This window comes from Talpa occidentalis, unplaced genomic scaffold, assembly GCF_014898055.3.
Source record: "Talpa occidentalis isolate TD23 unplaced genomic scaffold, MPIMG_talOcc4v2.1 talOcc4.4, whole genome shotgun sequence".
In the NCBI taxonomy this organism is placed as follows: Eukaryota; Metazoa; Chordata; class Mammalia; order Eulipotyphla; family Talpidae; genus Talpa; species Talpa occidentalis.
The window spans coordinates 52613348-52630235 of NW_023604295.1; the positions used below are offsets into that span (position 1 = coordinate 52613348).

Consider the following 16888-nt stretch of genomic DNA (forward strand, 5'->3'; position numbering starts at 1 on the left):
TATGAATCTAGAATCAAAATCTACTTTCAAAAATCTACCATAGGAAAGTCTACTAAAAAATAATTAAACATTTGCCAAACCTCATTTATACAAAGAGTCTGAACCCACCAAGTGAAAGTTATCTTCACTTTATAACTAATAACATTATCCAAACCCACAATACAGTTAACATAGATTGAACACACACTTCTTCAGGGGATAAACTAAATCTTTGAAGTATTTTCTTTGCAACCTTCTAGGCCAAGTATTGTCTTTAATTCATTTAATGTATAAGGAAAGAAATGTATGGTGAAGCCATCAAGTTGCTCAGTGACCTAGAGCTGGTAAATAAAAAAAGACAGTGCCAATCAGTCTCTTACCTGCCAACGTGGCACTTCTTTATTCTGGTCTCTTACACTAGGGGGTTGGGTCAAACTTAGGAGACCAAGGATGAGAAAAAAAAAAAAGCCTGCATACACAGATGGTCTCTGTGCCTTTAAAAGGTTGTGCTTTGTAAGTATTCCAGAAGGTTGCTTGTTCCACTATCTTGAACTCAGAAGGACTCTGGCTAGGCCTCTCCTGTGTGGAAGGCAAAGGCCAGTCTGGCAGTTCCCAGAAGTGTCTTTGCCCAGTGGGTGATTTAAAGCCAGTGCTGACGAGGCCATTGAATCAGCATTCTGGTACTCCCTGTACTCCATTCAGGCACCCACAGATGTTTTCTCAGGAGTGTGAATGTTCTGTTCTGGACATTGCAAAAACGGGTGGACAAGACAGAGAAGGTTCATGTTCAAGGGAGAGGTGACAGCAAGTGAGAACGGAGGCTCTGAGCTGGGAAAGTAGCTAGGTGCGCCCAGTGTGGCCAACCGTAGGAAGTCCAGAAGAAGCGCTGCAGAGAGAGGGTCAGGCAGGAGGGGGTGCCCTGGAAAGGCCAGCGGCAGGGCGGGTGGCTGCCTGTTGGCATTGTGTTACATTCAATATGTCTCTTCCTGATCCGATGTCCACTTCCTCCCATTCACGCAGGTGTGTTGACCTTAGTGCAGAATTACAACTTAGAGCCAGAAGTGGGGGGGGGAGGGGCGCACCTGGCATGGTTTCACTGCCCATCAGAAAAGCTCTGCTAGTTTCAAAAGGGAAGGAAGGAAAGGGAGAGACAACTGAGCTGCTTCCTGAGCCACTGAGCTGTAGCCCAGCTCTGTTGAAGAAAGCACAAACCTTATTTGTCTCCCAGTTGGCAATGAATACCATACCATGTCTGCACGGATGGCTGTACTTTGGAAGCTGTGGGCATTTTGAAGAGCTTTTTTTTTTTTTTAGCTGCATTTGAAAACTTTTTCAATTAAGGAGTACCCCCCCCACCCCGCCCCGGTGGCACAGTAGTTGAGCACTGGGCTGCGAAGCTGCCCGCAGCCTCTACAGCGCCGGTTCGATCCCCAGCGGCCAGCGAGGGTCCCTCATGGCGCGCAGACCTCTCCTGCTGTGCCCGCTGCTGCCCTCAGCAGTGTATTTCATCAGTCTGCCTGTTCTGTTTCCCTCTCTGGCTCTGGTGAATTCTCTCACCCTCCTGCGCTTCTGACTGTATCCAGTGCTTCTATAAATAAATAAATAAATAAATAAATCTCTTAAAAAAAAAAAAAATTAAAGAGTTGGTATCTACTTTTTTACTGAAGTTTTCTGGCCCCCTGCTCAGCATCATTCATCTCTTCCACTCAGGTTCTTATTGTTCTGGCTAACTCAGATTCCTTATTTCCAGCCTCAGAGTCACTCCCATCAGAAAGATATTCTGGATCCATCCCAGGCTGACATCAGTTGGGCTTTTTTTTTTTTTTTTTTAACAGGAACTCAACATCTTTTAATGTTTTAGTTTTCACTTGTGAAAATATATATAATATATATCACACATACATACGAGTCCCACAACTTGAATCTGAGAAAGTTAACAAAAGGGCACATATAAGGGGCACATCTATCTTTTCATACAGTTTTCAGTTAAACAGACAATAACAGCAACAAAGCCCAGGAAGCCTGTGTACATGACTCTGAGAGCTAAATCGGGATAGCTCTTAGCTCTGTAGACAATGGAAGTTATCTTTGGAAAAAATACTGTTTCTACTCAATAGGCCTGTCAAACCAGCAGACAATGTATAGAAATCTGGACAAAGACACCAGGGGCAACATGAATGCCTGTGCTTAACTTGACAGCCAGTCTGCTACTCTGCCCTTTCTCTAAAACCTGAGGCCTCGACTGGTTCAAAGAAGCAAATAGCAGGGCTGGCTTTGGAATGGCAGAATTTTTGGTCAGCTGCTGCAACACAATTCTGTAACAGACTAAATATTTAAAAGGATTGTAAACACTGTGCTGGTGCTGGGAAATACATAAAAAGAACATTTGCTATCTCTCTCTCTTACACAAAAGACACAGGCATAGATCTTTGGTTTGTCACATGTGTAGCCCTATCCTGACATTTACCCAAAATGGTAAAAAATGAGGCACGATTCAGGAGATGATGAGATGATATCTAGGATCTTCCAGCAAAGAAGCCTGCTAGGACTTGGCACAACCAGAGCAGCTGACAGCCTTGGGTGGTGTAAGGTGGGGTTTCACAACATCTGGCTCAATGGACTCCATTAGGCCACACTCGTTTGCAAGTATGTGCTTCACCAGGCACCTGGAGGCTTCGTCGATGTTTATATTTTCCTTTGCTGATGTTTCAAACCATCCTACGAAACCATGCTCCCTGCAGAACTTCAGGCCATTGTTCATGAGCACATCCTTCCCCTGGTCACATTTGTTGGCCAACAATACCACTGAAACTGGTTTGCCATTAGGGAGACTTAATTTTGAGTCCAAATCATTTTTCCATTTTGTAACTGCTTCAAATGTAGCTGGCCTGGTGACATCGAAGACAATAAATGCACCCATAGCTTCTCGATAATAGACCCTAGTCATGTTTCCAAATCTTTCTTGACCCGCGATGTCCCAGAGCTGCAGGCGCACCACGGTCTCCGGGTCCCAGCGCAGCACCTTGAGCGCGAAGTCCACGCCGATGGTGGCTCGGTAGTGCGAGGAGAAATTCTGGTGCACGTAGCGTTTGATGATGCTGGTCTTGCCCACTCCCAGGTCACCAAACACCAGCAGCTTGTACAAGTGCTCTTTCTGCGGGGCCTGCATGCTGGCGCCCCTGCCCCGTGCGCCAGGCGGCCGGGGAGGACGCGGCCGGGTGCGCAGGGCGGGCGGGGAGGGCGCGGGGCCCGGTGCGCCAGGCGGGCGGGGAGGGCACGGCCGGCTCCCGCTCGGGCTCGGCGGGAGAGACTCGGGCTTTTTTTTTTTAAGTCTCATAGAGGCTTTTGTGTGCTAAGGACAATGCTTACAGTAACTGTGCTGTCCCGACATCCAGTCTACAGCAGCTCTACATTGAAAATGCTGCTTTTCTTAAGCTTTTTAACACAATAGCAAATCTAGTATATCAGGAATTTTTAGATTGAAACTAAGCAAGATATGTGTTTATTTATTATCATTAGAGTAGTTTACATTTCCTAACAATGTGCATAATCTTTTAGATACTTGTATATAAACTTTATATTTTAAATGCTTATAATTCACCAAATAGATGGATAAATCCAGAACTTTGTGTGTGCCTATAGATTTAAACACATTAAGCTGCACACCTGTTATTTACATTCCTGTAAATATTTCCAGCTGCAGTCACAGTTCCTGATGGATTGCCCCAAGAACCTCAAGACTGCAAAAGCAAACCTGCCAACCACACACACAAAACTTTCCTAATATAACTAATGATGAAACTTGTATATTTACATGTGATGCTTTTAATTTCAGTTTCTTTAAACTTAAACTCATGAGTTGAGTAAATCAGATTATCTACTGCACTGAAAATTGACAGTAAACAAAGGATAAATCCCTCTAAGTGTGTCAGTTAAAATCATTTGTCCACTATGTGAGTCTCTCTTAAATATATTTAATACAAAGCATATACAAAGTAGCAAAATTATTTTTAAAATTGTTTTATTTGCATTAAGATAAATTTAAACCAACAATACCATATTTATTTTTTCATCATCTATTTGTCTATTTTTTTCTTCTCATTCAGAAACTTTCATGGTCACATGCTATTGACTAAAGCTTGTTTTTACTCCAAAGTTTGAAAGAGAATCAGAAAAATACTTAGTATATTCAATTCTTTTTGTTTTCTGCAGATGTATCTTGGAAATCGAGCCAGTCATATAGTTGAATTCAAAACAAAACAAAACAAAAAACCAGAGTGTTTAGAGTTTTGGTAAGAAACACAGAAGAAAGGTAAATAATTCCCAAAATAAACAAACACAAATTTTTATACAGAGCACAACTGTATAGGCAGTAACTACCAAATGCTTCTGCAATGTGTGTGTCACTAAATATTCTAGTATAAATAGTATCAGAGGTCTTCCCCAGTGGCTCATCGGGTTGAGCACAGCGCTGTGAAGCTGTCCGCAGCCTCTGCAGTGCGGGTTCGATTCCCAGCCAGCTAGGGAGATTCCCACATGGCACAGCAGACCCCTCCTGTTGTACCTGCTGCTCCCCACTCTGTCTCTGGTGAATCCTCTCACCCTCCCGCGCCTTTGGCCTGTACCTGCTTTTTTTTTCCTTCTATTGATAGAACAAATAATTATAACAGAAGTAGTTTTGGAGACAGTGACACTTAGAAACTAAGACCTTCAAGGAATGAGCAAGTGTGATGGTGGTGGAGATGACTATAAAAGGAACAAGGCTAGTGAACTGAGGACTTGGGGTTCAAGAAAGGGACTTTTCAAAGAATCAGAATAAAAACAAACCAGGAAAGGCAAAGAGGGATATAAAAGGTACCTCCCCTAGTCATGCCCCTGTGCAGTGCTACAAAAAAAGCAAGACCACTGCAGAGGTCTACGGGAAACACTGTCCTGGGCTAGGAGAGGGGGATTTACATAGCGCAAGAGATGAAAGGAAACCTATAGAAAAAAGGGCAGGGACCCTGGAGTTTGCTGATTTGTCATGAGTCCAGAGAGCAGAGATGAAGGACTTCAGGACAAGAAATCTGTGGGAGGTAGTGTTAAGAAAGGAGATTGACAGCAGCTTCTAAAGATCAGTATTAGGAGGAATGAGTGTTTTCCAACAAATCAGTCCTGGGTGTCTCTTAGTAACTGCTGCTAGGTGGCAGTGACGTGACAAAGATGCTATATTTAAGAGATGTAGGGGAGGGTTCTTGCCAGAATTAAGCAAAGTTTTGGTGCTCCATCTCGCTATCTGATGATGGATATTCAGAGTCATTTTTCACAAAGCCCCAAACGGCATGTTCTTGCTTTACTTTTCACATAAAATTAATACCCGTAGGGTCAAGGCCAATTTGTATCATTACTTATTACTGCAATGAAGACATCAGTCATTATTTTTGAGAGACAGACTTTGCTTTTAATACCAACAGGTGTCTTGGTACTTTGCTTTTAATACCAAGAAAGGGGTATCTGCTCTGGGTAAATCACAGACCAGTAATTTGACTTTGGGAGACAAAATTCTTTTTCTTAGCTCCCTTTTGCTTTTCTTTCACCTCTAACACACAGGAATTTCCCTCAAGTTTCTGCTTTGTACAAGGTGATGATGTAAAGTTTATTAGTATCATCTCTACCTTCAAAAATTGAAACCCTCCAGAACCGGGTAAGCCCATGCTATCCAAAACCACTAAGAGAATGTGGTTTCAAGATTGGATGCCAACTGTTCCTTCCTTAATGTCAGTTTGAGTTAATGTGTCATTTTTCCTAAAGAGACCTATCACTTACACTACAACACCCTGAAGAATGGTGATGGCAATTAATACAATGTCTCTCATGATTGGGAAGAATTTTGGTCACCTTTTTTTTAAAGTTCCTGCCCCTTCTGTACCTGTAGACCAGTCCTAGTTTTGTCCACAGAGGAAATAAATCGGGGACCTGTTCATTTGTTGAATTTCTCTATCTAAACCAAAACAAACCTTAGAAATATGACTGTAGAATTGAGGCTACTCAATTAGTAGAGGGGAGGATGGAGGGAGGGACAGGAGGAGTGAGCTCAGTGGACTACTGTAAAGAAATAAGGGTGCTTTGGTGGTAGGTGTGGTGATATATATGCGGGAGGTGTGGACCTATTCCCCTAAATTATATACAATATTATAAACCAGTGTTACTTCAATAATAATAAAGTAAATAAAATTAAAACAGTTATTGAGGGTTAAGTAAAAAATGAATCAGGGAACAGTCTTAATGCAGCACTACTGTAGAAACTAGAGCTTTAGTTCTAGATGCTAATGTTATCATTTCTTTTTGGAAAACGAAAGCAAGCCCAGCCTACTTCTCCAAAATTTCTGTGTTCTCAATGACTGTGTCATGCACTTGATGACACAGCCTGAGTTTCTTGTGGTCTCCACTTACCAGCTCATACCAAAACTAGAGCTTCTTGGAACTACCCCATCACATATTCATCAACATGGATGGGGCTGGAAGGGATCATGCTCAGTGAAATAAGTCAGAAAGAAAAAGAAAAATACCTGATAGTCTTTCTCATCGCAGGAATTTAGAAAACCTTAATAAGGGATCAGGAAAAAGACTATTTATAATAAAGTAAAAATCAAAATCAGCAGGCAATTATAAACCAGAGACACACTACGGGGGGGAGAAGGGAGTAGTATCAAAACAAGGGAATTTTACAGGGACTATAACCAAGATGCAAATGCGTACATTGTACAAAAATGAAAAATGTAAAAAATATCTAAAATAAAAAAGAACTGCATTGGTTTCTTAAAACCCTCTGATCAGATCATCTAATTGGATTCCATTCTTTTTACTTTATGTTTCAAATGTGTTTGATTTTCTCAATAATGCCATATTTTAAAAAAAAATTTAAATTATACTTTATATATATTTTAGATCATTATTCTTTTTTTTTTTACATTGTTTGCTTTCTTTTCTCAGGTGTAGTCTCCATAGAATTTCCACCACCCATGCACCCGTGCACCATCACTGTAGTCGATTGTGCTCTTCCTGCCTTCATTTGGGTCTCCTTCCCTCCTCTCCCCTGCAGAATGTCTCTGATTTATAGTTGTCTCTTATTGTTGTTTGGTTTTGTTATATTTTTTAATTGTTATTTTTTTTCCTGATCCCTTATTTGTTTCCCCCATATTCCTCCCATAAGTGAGACCATCGATGTTTTTTTTTGCTTTTTGACTTATTTCACTGAGCATGATCCCTTCTAACTCCATCCATGTTGCTGCATATGGCAATAATGCCATATTTTAATGGGTACAGTGTTTTTACTTGCTATCCATTATGAGTTGGTTTTGCAACAATTCAATATTACACCAGCTGGGTTTATTATTGATCTCTCCATTCCTTTGGGTGACTCTGCCAACAAGGGGAGGTTCCATTCTAGACCAATTTATGTTGTCGTGTGCAACCATACAGCAACACAAAAAGGAGCTCCCCTAGCTAATACAGTATTACTATATTTTTCATGGAAATCAGGTGTTCCTTTCTGCTGTCTCTGTCTGTTTGCTGATGTTTTGAGCTTGGGGTTGATTTAGTGCATTTTCGACCAAGGGAAACTTCGTGAAGTTGAATACAAAACTGCAGCAAACACAGCTGCTGGTTTGATGCAATTTCGCATCAAGTACCTGTGCCTGGATTCGATTGTTTCTCTCTAAAAAGATAAGAAAAAATTTTTTAGATGGCTTTAAGGCTAAATGAAATTATGCAAGCTTTGTTTCCCTAAGCTTCTAGAGGTACAAAGGGTTTGTAATAGTAAAAGAAAACGGTGTCTTTATTTGCCTGTAGGAAAGCATATAGAAAAGTATCAGGTGATCAACTGGGGAGATGGCTGAAGATAGGAAGCTGTGCCAGACACTCCCAATCTATTTTCCAGGCATGACTGAAATTAACTTTTAGCTTCCCTTGGGACCTTGGGATCTTCCTCTTTGGATCTAACTATATATTGTTTACACAGCCAGAAATAATGGAAAATGATGAGAGTAAAATCCGGAGATTCATGAGAAGTGATTCCAGAGAAGGGAGTCCAGAAAACTATATCTAGAAATATGTTTGTCTCTCCTTCCTGACCACTCAACTATTAAATCACAACTCCAGTTGCTGGAGGTTAAGCTTTCTTAATTCAGCTTCTCACACTTCTGAGCAATTTCAACAATTAAACAAGCTCATCCTATTATTTTCACTCAGTTTGTTCTAATTCCGTTCTCTGAATACTTGTATTATTTTCTAATGATTTCCATAATAAATTACCACAAACTTGGTGGCTAAAAGCTACAAAATTTTATTCTTTCATGCTTCTGGGGACTAGAAGTCTAAAATCAAGGTCAATCAGGATTACACACCCTCCAAATGCTCAATGGACAATCTGCTCTTGGTTTGGAGATAATCCAGGAGAGTCTCATCACAAGGTTCTTATCTTAAATTATGGGATGGTTGGAAAAGTCATGATGCATTTTTTCTAATGTATCTCTAAATACAGTTTTCTGGACTCCCTTCTCTGGAATCACTTCTCAAGAATCTCCAGATTTTACTCACATCACTGTCCATTATCTCGGGCTGGTAAATAATAATATATCTAATACACCCATTTTCCAAGTAATTTCCCATTTTCAGGTACTATGGATTACCTTACAAAAGGGTGAAATGGAATGATTAATAACATCAAAGGCTGGGCTATATAGTGTTACTTTCTGGAGAAGTTCTCCCACAAGTTTTGTTCCAAGTATTTCAAAAATTTGTATCACATCAACATTCTTTTCATCAATTTATACCTAGTTCTGCCAGTTTAAACTGAAAAAATGACTTATTATTCCCAATCATCCAGGGTATTTATTTTAGTTGTATTATTGTTTGTGAAACAGAATAGCAGTACCCCTCCATAGGATTATTGTGAAGATGAAAGATGATACCGTGTCTGGTAAAATAACAAAGTGCTTAATAAATGTTAGCTGTTCGTATTATTTTTTAAGTACTTTCAAGTTTTCAGTGTGTAATGTGTCGGGAGGCCTGGGTTTTTATTATGAGTTTCATCTAATGACCTCATACTCTCTATTCCATCTCTTTCTTTTGATAAACTAAGTAAACATGAAACCACGTGTTTTCTTTTCAACACCACTGAAAAGGTCTCTGAAAGCTTTTAAAACTTAATGAGCATGAACGGAAATTCAGCTTTGTCTTCATAAGTGTTAGCTTTTTAAGTGGTTGAGTATTTTTGCTTTTATATCTGACCTAATATATCTGGAAACTTTCCACTCCCTGGCAAAGAATGTGCGTTTATGCTCTCTCTCTCTCTCTCTCTCTCTCTCTCTCTCTCTCTCTCTCTCTCTCTTTCTCTCTCTTTCTCTCTCTCTTTCATCTCTGTCATCAAAAACCAAATTGATCGAGTTTTAAATCTCATATAGGGGTGGCAGCTCGGAAAGTTTTGGATTCCAGTAAGCTCTGAAATCCCAAAGCTATATTTAAATGTAGGAAATGGTTTTCTCAGTGGAATTGTCCCCTTTTGTCCCTTAACTAGATTCTGTGAGGTCACAGAGTATTTGTAGCTACTTTGGGAGTTTCTCCTGCGTATTCTCTGTCTAATGTGGTAAAATAGTAAGACGTGTGTGGCGTCAGTGATAATACAATGTCATTTAACATTTCCAGACCTCTAGTTTCCTCATCTCTGAAGTCATTTTGAATTTCATTTTCTAAGACTCTTGCACTCTACCACACTGATTCACCTGAGGCTGTACCTCTCAAACTGTTGCTAACATTCCCTTACGCAGATGGTGTCTTATGTTGACACTTTGAGGATAGACACTGGTCAAACTAAATGCAATATCCACTTGATAGACCTGGAGTAGACTTAAGCAATAATTTCTCTTTTCAAGGGATTTGCAAATTAAAGTTATGTATAATATGAAGTAGAGAGAAGCATATCCTTTCCCTAGGTATTTCCAACCACATCTGGGGAGCTGTAGAATTGAGTAGGCTTCTCAGAAATACTGGGACAAGTGGAAGGGGGAATGAAATTCTAGGATGTCTTTAAGCTATACCTCACAAACACGGCCTAGGCCAGACATGTCCACTCAGAGGTACACAAAGAGTCACTGTGTTTTCATCAGAATGCTTACTGTTGATGAAAATTTAGTGCTCCTTGATGTTGCTTACCTGAGAACCATCTGGCCTATTAATCAATATATTTCTTAACAGCATTTAATTAAAGCCATTGCTGGACTTATTTTCACATGAGATAGTTATACTACTGTCTTGTATTTTAAAAAAATGGAAGCCAACTGTCTATGAAATTTCTAGATATAGTAACCCTAGGTCCAGAATTATGTGGTACTTAAAGTGCATCATCGGAAAGCTAGCCTTCAGTGACTTCCTGAAAATAGAATGAAAACTAAGAGCTACTTCCAGTAACGCATAGCTCCTTTTAAAAAAAAAAAAAAAATTATTTTTATACAAGATCGGGGATACAGGCCAGAGGCGCGGGAGGGTGAGAGGATTTACCAGAGACAGAGTGGGGAACAGAACAGGCAGATTGACGAAATGCACTGCTGAGGGGGGCAGTGGGCAAGATAGGAAAGGTCTGCCCTTTTTAAGTTGCTGCTCTTTCTGGTGAGTATTCCAGCATCTAAGTCTTATGACTTACTTTAAAAATATCAAAGTACCTCTTGAGTGCTCTGGAACTTTTCAAGTTTTGGCAAGGTATTTCTATCATGACCTATTATTAGATCTAGTAAAGCAAAACTCTAAGTAGAGAATTCGGGAATCTCAATTTTGGCATCCTTGGGAAGTATTCTGGAGGCTTCTCTGCCATCCATGATGTCAGGTTCTGGTTGTTAATACTCTAGACTAAAATGGCAAAACTGTACTTAGTCAATGCTATATAGACTTTAAATTTAAGTTTCATTTGTTTTATCTTATCATCAGCACAAGAAAAAGTCAAATCATCCTGAAGATGCACTGTGGGTCTCTGATTCTGTTGAAGCAAAGCCCAGTTGGTTTTCTGTTGTTCAGCCAAAGGGCAGCACTCTTACCTCCTGGTCAGCTCCACAGGCACTTCTGGACAAAAGTAAGAATGTCAGTAAGGTTTAGAAGGAAGTGGAAAGAAACTGAGAACATGAGGCCTTGCTGTTTAGTGGAAGTTTTAAAGTCACAGGGCAGACATGCCTCAGCACATAAACTTGCACAGATTTGGAGAATCATCCCTTCTTACTTGAATCTTATAGTTACTCAGTAAGACATAGCTGGTACACACCCAATTTGTAATGGAGAGAATGTTAATTCAAAGAGATCAAGTGACTGTCCCAAGTCACCATGTCTTTAAATGCCAGGGATGGAACTTAAAACCCTTTTTTGGGCTCTAAATCTACCATGGCCATCTCTGTGCCACATGATGACCAAGTCTTAAAAGTCCTTTTTCCACTCCCTAGTTCAATCACACTCTCTTATGGGTTAGAAAAGGTGTTTCAATGACAAGATGTTTGGACTATTCTCCTCTCCTATAGTGCATGAGTATAAAATCAATTCATTTGTGAAATATTTACTGACAGCTTATACCAGGGTGATATGGAAAAACAGGCAAGCAAGCAAACAGATAAAAATCTCTACCTTCATGAAGCTTACAATCTAATGAAAGGAAGCAGATAATATAAAAAAAAATAAGTAAGTAAAGCATATAGCTTGCTAGAAAGGGATGAGTGCAATGGAGGTGATAGAATTTGTCAGGGGAAAGGACTTCTAGGCTATGTGGCTATCTAGATGCAAGAAAAACACTTCAGACAGAGAAAAGAGTGACAGCCAGCCAGTCCCTGTGGTGGAAGCATGTCTGCATGTTAGTGAAATACCCTCCTGATCTGCAGGAAGAGAGTCAGAGATTATTTCAGTGAGTAAAGAAAGGCCAATTACTTCATCTCATAACCTATGTGAAGACTTTGGCTTCTACTCTGAATACCAAGGGACACACTTAGAAATTTTTTGCAGAAGAATGATTTGTCTTGACTTACATTTTGAAACAGTAATGAGAGTAGATTAAAAGAGGGAGAAAACAGAAGCAGAGATTAATTAGAAGGTGATGGCAACAATCTGAGGGGGGGGGAATAAGGATGGTTTGAGACAGGTAGTAGGGAGTTGGAGGTAGGAGTTGGATTCTAAATATGTTGATAGAGTGATAATATTAACAAACAGCACATAGCACATGAATCCCAGTAGGAGTAGAAGGACAGAGAGATTTCTGGGCGAGGAACCTGGAATTGGGAGTTGGAATTTCAACTGTGCTTCACATTTCCAGTATTCACAAATGAAAGAGACTGAAAAACTTGGGGCCTCATTTTTCATATCTACAAAGTTGGGCTGTGTGGCCTTGTGCAGGTTAATTAGCCTGGGCAGCTGTGGCAGAGAGAATGAGCTCAAATCTGGAATATCTTGAAAGCAAACATTAAAAACAAAACATTACAGTTGAGAAGAACTAATTTAGGAAGGTTCATTTTTTAAAAAACTAAATCTCTTTCTTGCTGAGCCAAGATGAATCACAGAAGAAAGCTGGTTCATAAATCTATTTTATCCAGGGCCTCCCTGGTGGCGCAGCGGTTGAGCGCTGGGTTGCGAAGCTGCCCACGGCCTCTGCAGTGCTGATTCGATCCCCGGCTGCTCCCCGGCCACCGGAGGAGGATCCCACAAGGCGCGCAGACCTCTCCTGCCGCCCGCTGCTCCCCTCAGCAGTGTACTTCGTCACTCTGCCTGTTCTGTTCCCCGCTCTGGCTCTGGTGAATTCTCTCACCCTCCCACGCTTCTGACTGTACCCAGTGCTTGTATAAATAAATAAAAATAAATCTTTAAAAAAGAAAACAACACTATTTTATCCAAAGTGATTGATCCCTAGTTACAATATGGATTTTATACTCTTCAAACATTGACTTATGAAATGTCATCTAATCTGTTAATAATGAATTTTTTATCTTCTGGCTACTTCCCCCATCTTTATCTTCAGTTTTAGTTTTATTTAAGCACCTAAAGGCTTCTTTTGTTTTCCTGTATCTCCATGAAGGTTTACCACCAGCCTGGAATTTTTCTAAATGTTTATGATTGAGTTACTGATTGAGTTACTCAGATTGACTCAAATGTTGGGAACTTTCTATCTTATTCAAATATGCAAAGCCAAGCCCTTTCCAATTCACAAATTCCCAAGAAGTACCTCTCATCGAAAGGTTCAGGATGAATGTAGGGGAAGTTGTTGAGGCCCTCTCAGGGTTAAGAGGGCAAGAGTTTGTAGGGAAAGAGAAGTGCTCTCCAGGGACCAGCTTTCTCAGGCAAAGCCACATGCTCTGAAATGCTCCTGTGCCCTCTTGTTTTCATTTCTCTTTTACCCTCCTAAGTCTTTTCCATAAAAGCCAACTTATTTTAAGTCCAAGTCTCTCAATATCCTGCAAAGTAACTGACACGCCATTGAATAAGTCAATTTAAACTGAATTATTAGTAATGAAAGATTAGTCTTAAGATGCTCTGATTTTCGGAGGAACTCCCAGAAAGGTAATGATCTAACAAAAGTTATGGTGGTGAGGTAGAATACCTCAGCACTGGGAAGATGGCTGTTTAGTAAGGTGTTCTTTGAGAGCAACTCATCAAATCTTCTCCTTGTTTGCTTATACTTCAAGAGAGCAGTTTCCACCACTGTCCCTTAAACAATTTCAGGGGTTCACAAAGTCAAACTATTGCCATAATTAATGCCGATATATTATTTGCCTTTTCACTTTTGTTCTCTTACAACAGTGCTGTGAAGTTTTCCAGAAGCTGCATGATATATGATGTTGGCATTATTCTGATGACTAAATGTGTGCATGCTTGTATCTTTGTCTTTAAGATGTGTGAGTTTAAATTTCAAATATGAAAAACATCAACAGATATAGTTTACTTTCTCTGAAAGCTCTTTGAGGGCCCTCAATAACGTTTTCAAGCATACAAAAGCCTGAGACCTAAATGTGCTGCTTTAAGTTATCCTGCCTGATCTGGCACCTATTCTGGTGAAATTCAGGAATGAGACCAATATAGAAGCATGCTGGTAACTACTACTAAATTCAAAACTCTGTGAGCTTGTTTTCTATTAGCAAAATCAGAAATACATAGAGGGAAATGCTCCAGAATTGACCAGGTCATGTTAAAAGGACACAGGCACCAACTTGCAGGAGTTCCCACTGTCCAAAGAAGGAAATTCTGATTTGTGACTGCAATAAATGTCATTGGCATCTTTTAGTGGATAAGAAATAAGAGGTAAGAGAGGATTTCATACACACAGGAAAAATGCAGGAATTACCATTAATTTGCACATTTCTCAAGAGAGCATCATAAGCCAAATATTTTGAATTGATGTTTTTAATTATTCAGTATTTTAATACAAATATAAGAAATTATAAAGAATTAAATACCATATTAAAAGCTTTCTAAATATATAAATATCCAATGCAACAGTAAAAAAAAAAAAAAAAAAAACAGAACAAAACTTTTAGTTCCTAGGTCACTGACAAAGACAACAAAGCAAAGATAGGCACTTCCCTGGTGGCGCAAGGTGTTAAGACACAACCTATGAAGCTATCCACAGCCTCTGCAGCACGAGTTCCGTCCCTGGCCAGGGAGCAGCCCACATGGTGCAGCAGACCTCTCCTGCCTCACCTGCTACTCCCCTCAGCAGTGTGTTTCAGTCAATCTGCCTGTTCTGTTCCCCACTCTGTCTCTGGTGAATCCTCTCACCCTCCCAAGCCTCTGGCCTGTACCCCAGTTCTTGTATGCAAAAATAAATCAATCTTTAAAAAAAAAAGAAAAAGAAAAGATACCAGAAAAGTCACTAATTTGCTCTTATGATTATTCGATAATTCAAAATTGTTCCCCTAAAACAAAAGGATTTGTATATTCACACATGCTCCCTCTGCTATTGTCAGAAGTTAAGTCCTGGGAAAAGAAGTCAAGAAAGACAAAACATAGGAATTGGCTCACTGCTATTCAAGAGACCTCCTAAATGTCTGTCTTCACGATATATTTTCATCATACTAGACTAAATTCAGAATGACTGAAATAGAGCTAGATTATGAGAGATGGACAAAAAATGCATGCTTTGTCAAAAATGTGAGCTGATAAGACTAACAATTTTTATTCTGCTGTAAAAATATTTAAGTTAAGGCTGCCAATGTTAATTGATTATAAATTCAGTCCCTTATCATGGTAAACCTCGCAGAAGAATGTGAAGAGTTCCAGTGAAAAGAAACCAGAGAGCTAAGTAGTGAATAGAAAACAAGTGCTGGACAATAGCCCCAATAACAAGGAGGGTTGGAGATTCTACAAGGAAACAGACTTACGGGCCTAAGAACAATAAGGGAAGAAGAGACATAACATCAAGAGCAAGCAAAGGTAGTGTAGTTTTGTTACAGGACAGCCTGATACAAAATGGGTTGCCTGGCTGTGGGTCCTCACCCGAGCTGGGATTTGTCTTTCCCAATGTCCCGATCCCTTTGGTCAGGAGTGGGGGTGGAGTCCACAAAGCCTGTATTGAATTAGCTCAGGACATCCTTTCCCCCTAACAGTTTCACAAAGGCTCTTTGGTCTTTAATCTTTCTCTCTTCTCTCTCTTGTTCACTTCTTTTCTCTCTGCTTCTCTTCCGTATCACATCCATTTTTAGAGCTCAATAACCAATTATCTGATCCAAAGCCTTTATTTTCTAAACACAGATATGGAAGCTTCTTGAGATTCCTTGACTAACAGAGGGTTGCTACCAGTCAGTGTCAAGACAACCCCTCCGCTGTGGCTCCTGATTCTAAGTCCAGCGTCCTTTCAATAGCTCAACTCTGCATTACTCCACAAAATCTGCAAAAACCTGAGAGGTCAAAGCATTTCCTCTTGGAACTCACACAGCACAGTGTAGCTTAGATGGCAGTGAAAAGTCTTCAAATGCACATGCCTTTAACGCCCACCTTTTTTTGCTCATTTGATTTCTTGGAGAACAGTACTTTTCCTCCCGTTTTCTTTCTGAGTCATATTTAGTAGACCAGAGAATAAGTTTCAGGGTTCTATTTGACTCCCCTACAATTCTGGATAAAAGAAAAAACAAGATATTAGTTTTGAATATGTATGATTCCTACCCTAATAGATTTTAAGAAGAGATATAACAGGAGGATCAAGAGACATCAAATTATCCTTGTGTATATTTCATCAAAGATAGATAAGTAAACATTCCTGATCCACTGTGATATGAGGGAATTATGATTCTCTTTAAAAGGACCTAGGTAGGGACCTCCCTGATGGTGCAGAGGTTAAAGGGGCTATTGCCAGCCACCACATTACAAGTTCTATCCCTGGCTGTCCAAGGAGCAACCCACATGGCACAACAGACCTCTCCTGTCTCCCTTTGCTGCTCCCTTCTGCAGTGTATTTCAGTAGATCTGCCTGTTCTGTTCCCCACTCTCTCTGGTGAATTCTCTCACTTCCCGCACCTCTGGCTTACACCCTAGGTCTTGTATGCATAAATAAATAAATCTTTAAAAAAATAAATAAAAGAACCTAGGTAATTCCAGGAAATAATTGTTTGCAGAATCACTTAAGACTAAAAGCAAGGAAACAGGTCAAAGAACTCCAAATGATCTAAATGTATTTTATTTATAAGACCTGGAACTTTGTCTCCTGTGGCTACTAAGCTACTGAACACAAAGTAGAGAATGGTCACAAAGGAGATATATGGAGGTTCTTTTCAGGGCTATTGGCTCTAGCACATAAATGAGGCACGTAGATTGTCAAATAAAATAACTGAGATTTCATTTTCAGTTTGGCACCACTTCTCACTCTCTCTGTACTTCATATAATTATTTGCCAGAACAAGCAAAGTTTTGTTTTAATCTT

General features: G+C 39.9%; 2 protein-coding genes across 5 annotated transcripts in view; both read right to left on the reverse strand.

Moving 5' to 3' along the window:
- Positions 1-1829: 1829 nt before the first annotated feature.
- LOC119257527 (ras-related protein Rab-38-like) lies at positions 1830-3148 on the reverse strand. Its single transcript, XM_037525563.2, has one exon. The coding sequence runs from the start codon at positions 3146-3148 to the stop codon at positions 2522-2524; it is 627 nt and encodes a 208-aa protein (XP_037381460.1). The 3' UTR covers positions 1830-2521.
- An 862-nt stretch (positions 3149-4010) lies between these two features.
- LOC119257525 (OX-2 membrane glycoprotein-like) overlaps positions 4011-16888 on the reverse strand; it is a 32709-nt gene continuing 19831 nt past the window's right edge. For 2 of the 4 annotated variants that reach the window (XM_037525560.2, XM_037525559.2), the window contains one exon: positions 14409-16083. In XM_037525560.2, the coding sequence (XP_037381457.1) occupies positions 15900-16083 (184 nt within the window). In that variant the 3' untranslated portion in view covers positions 14409-15899. Of the gene's footprint in view, positions 16084-16888 lie in introns of all 4 variants that reach the window. The other 2 variants (XM_037525562.2, XM_037525561.2) reach the window with 2 other exon arrangements.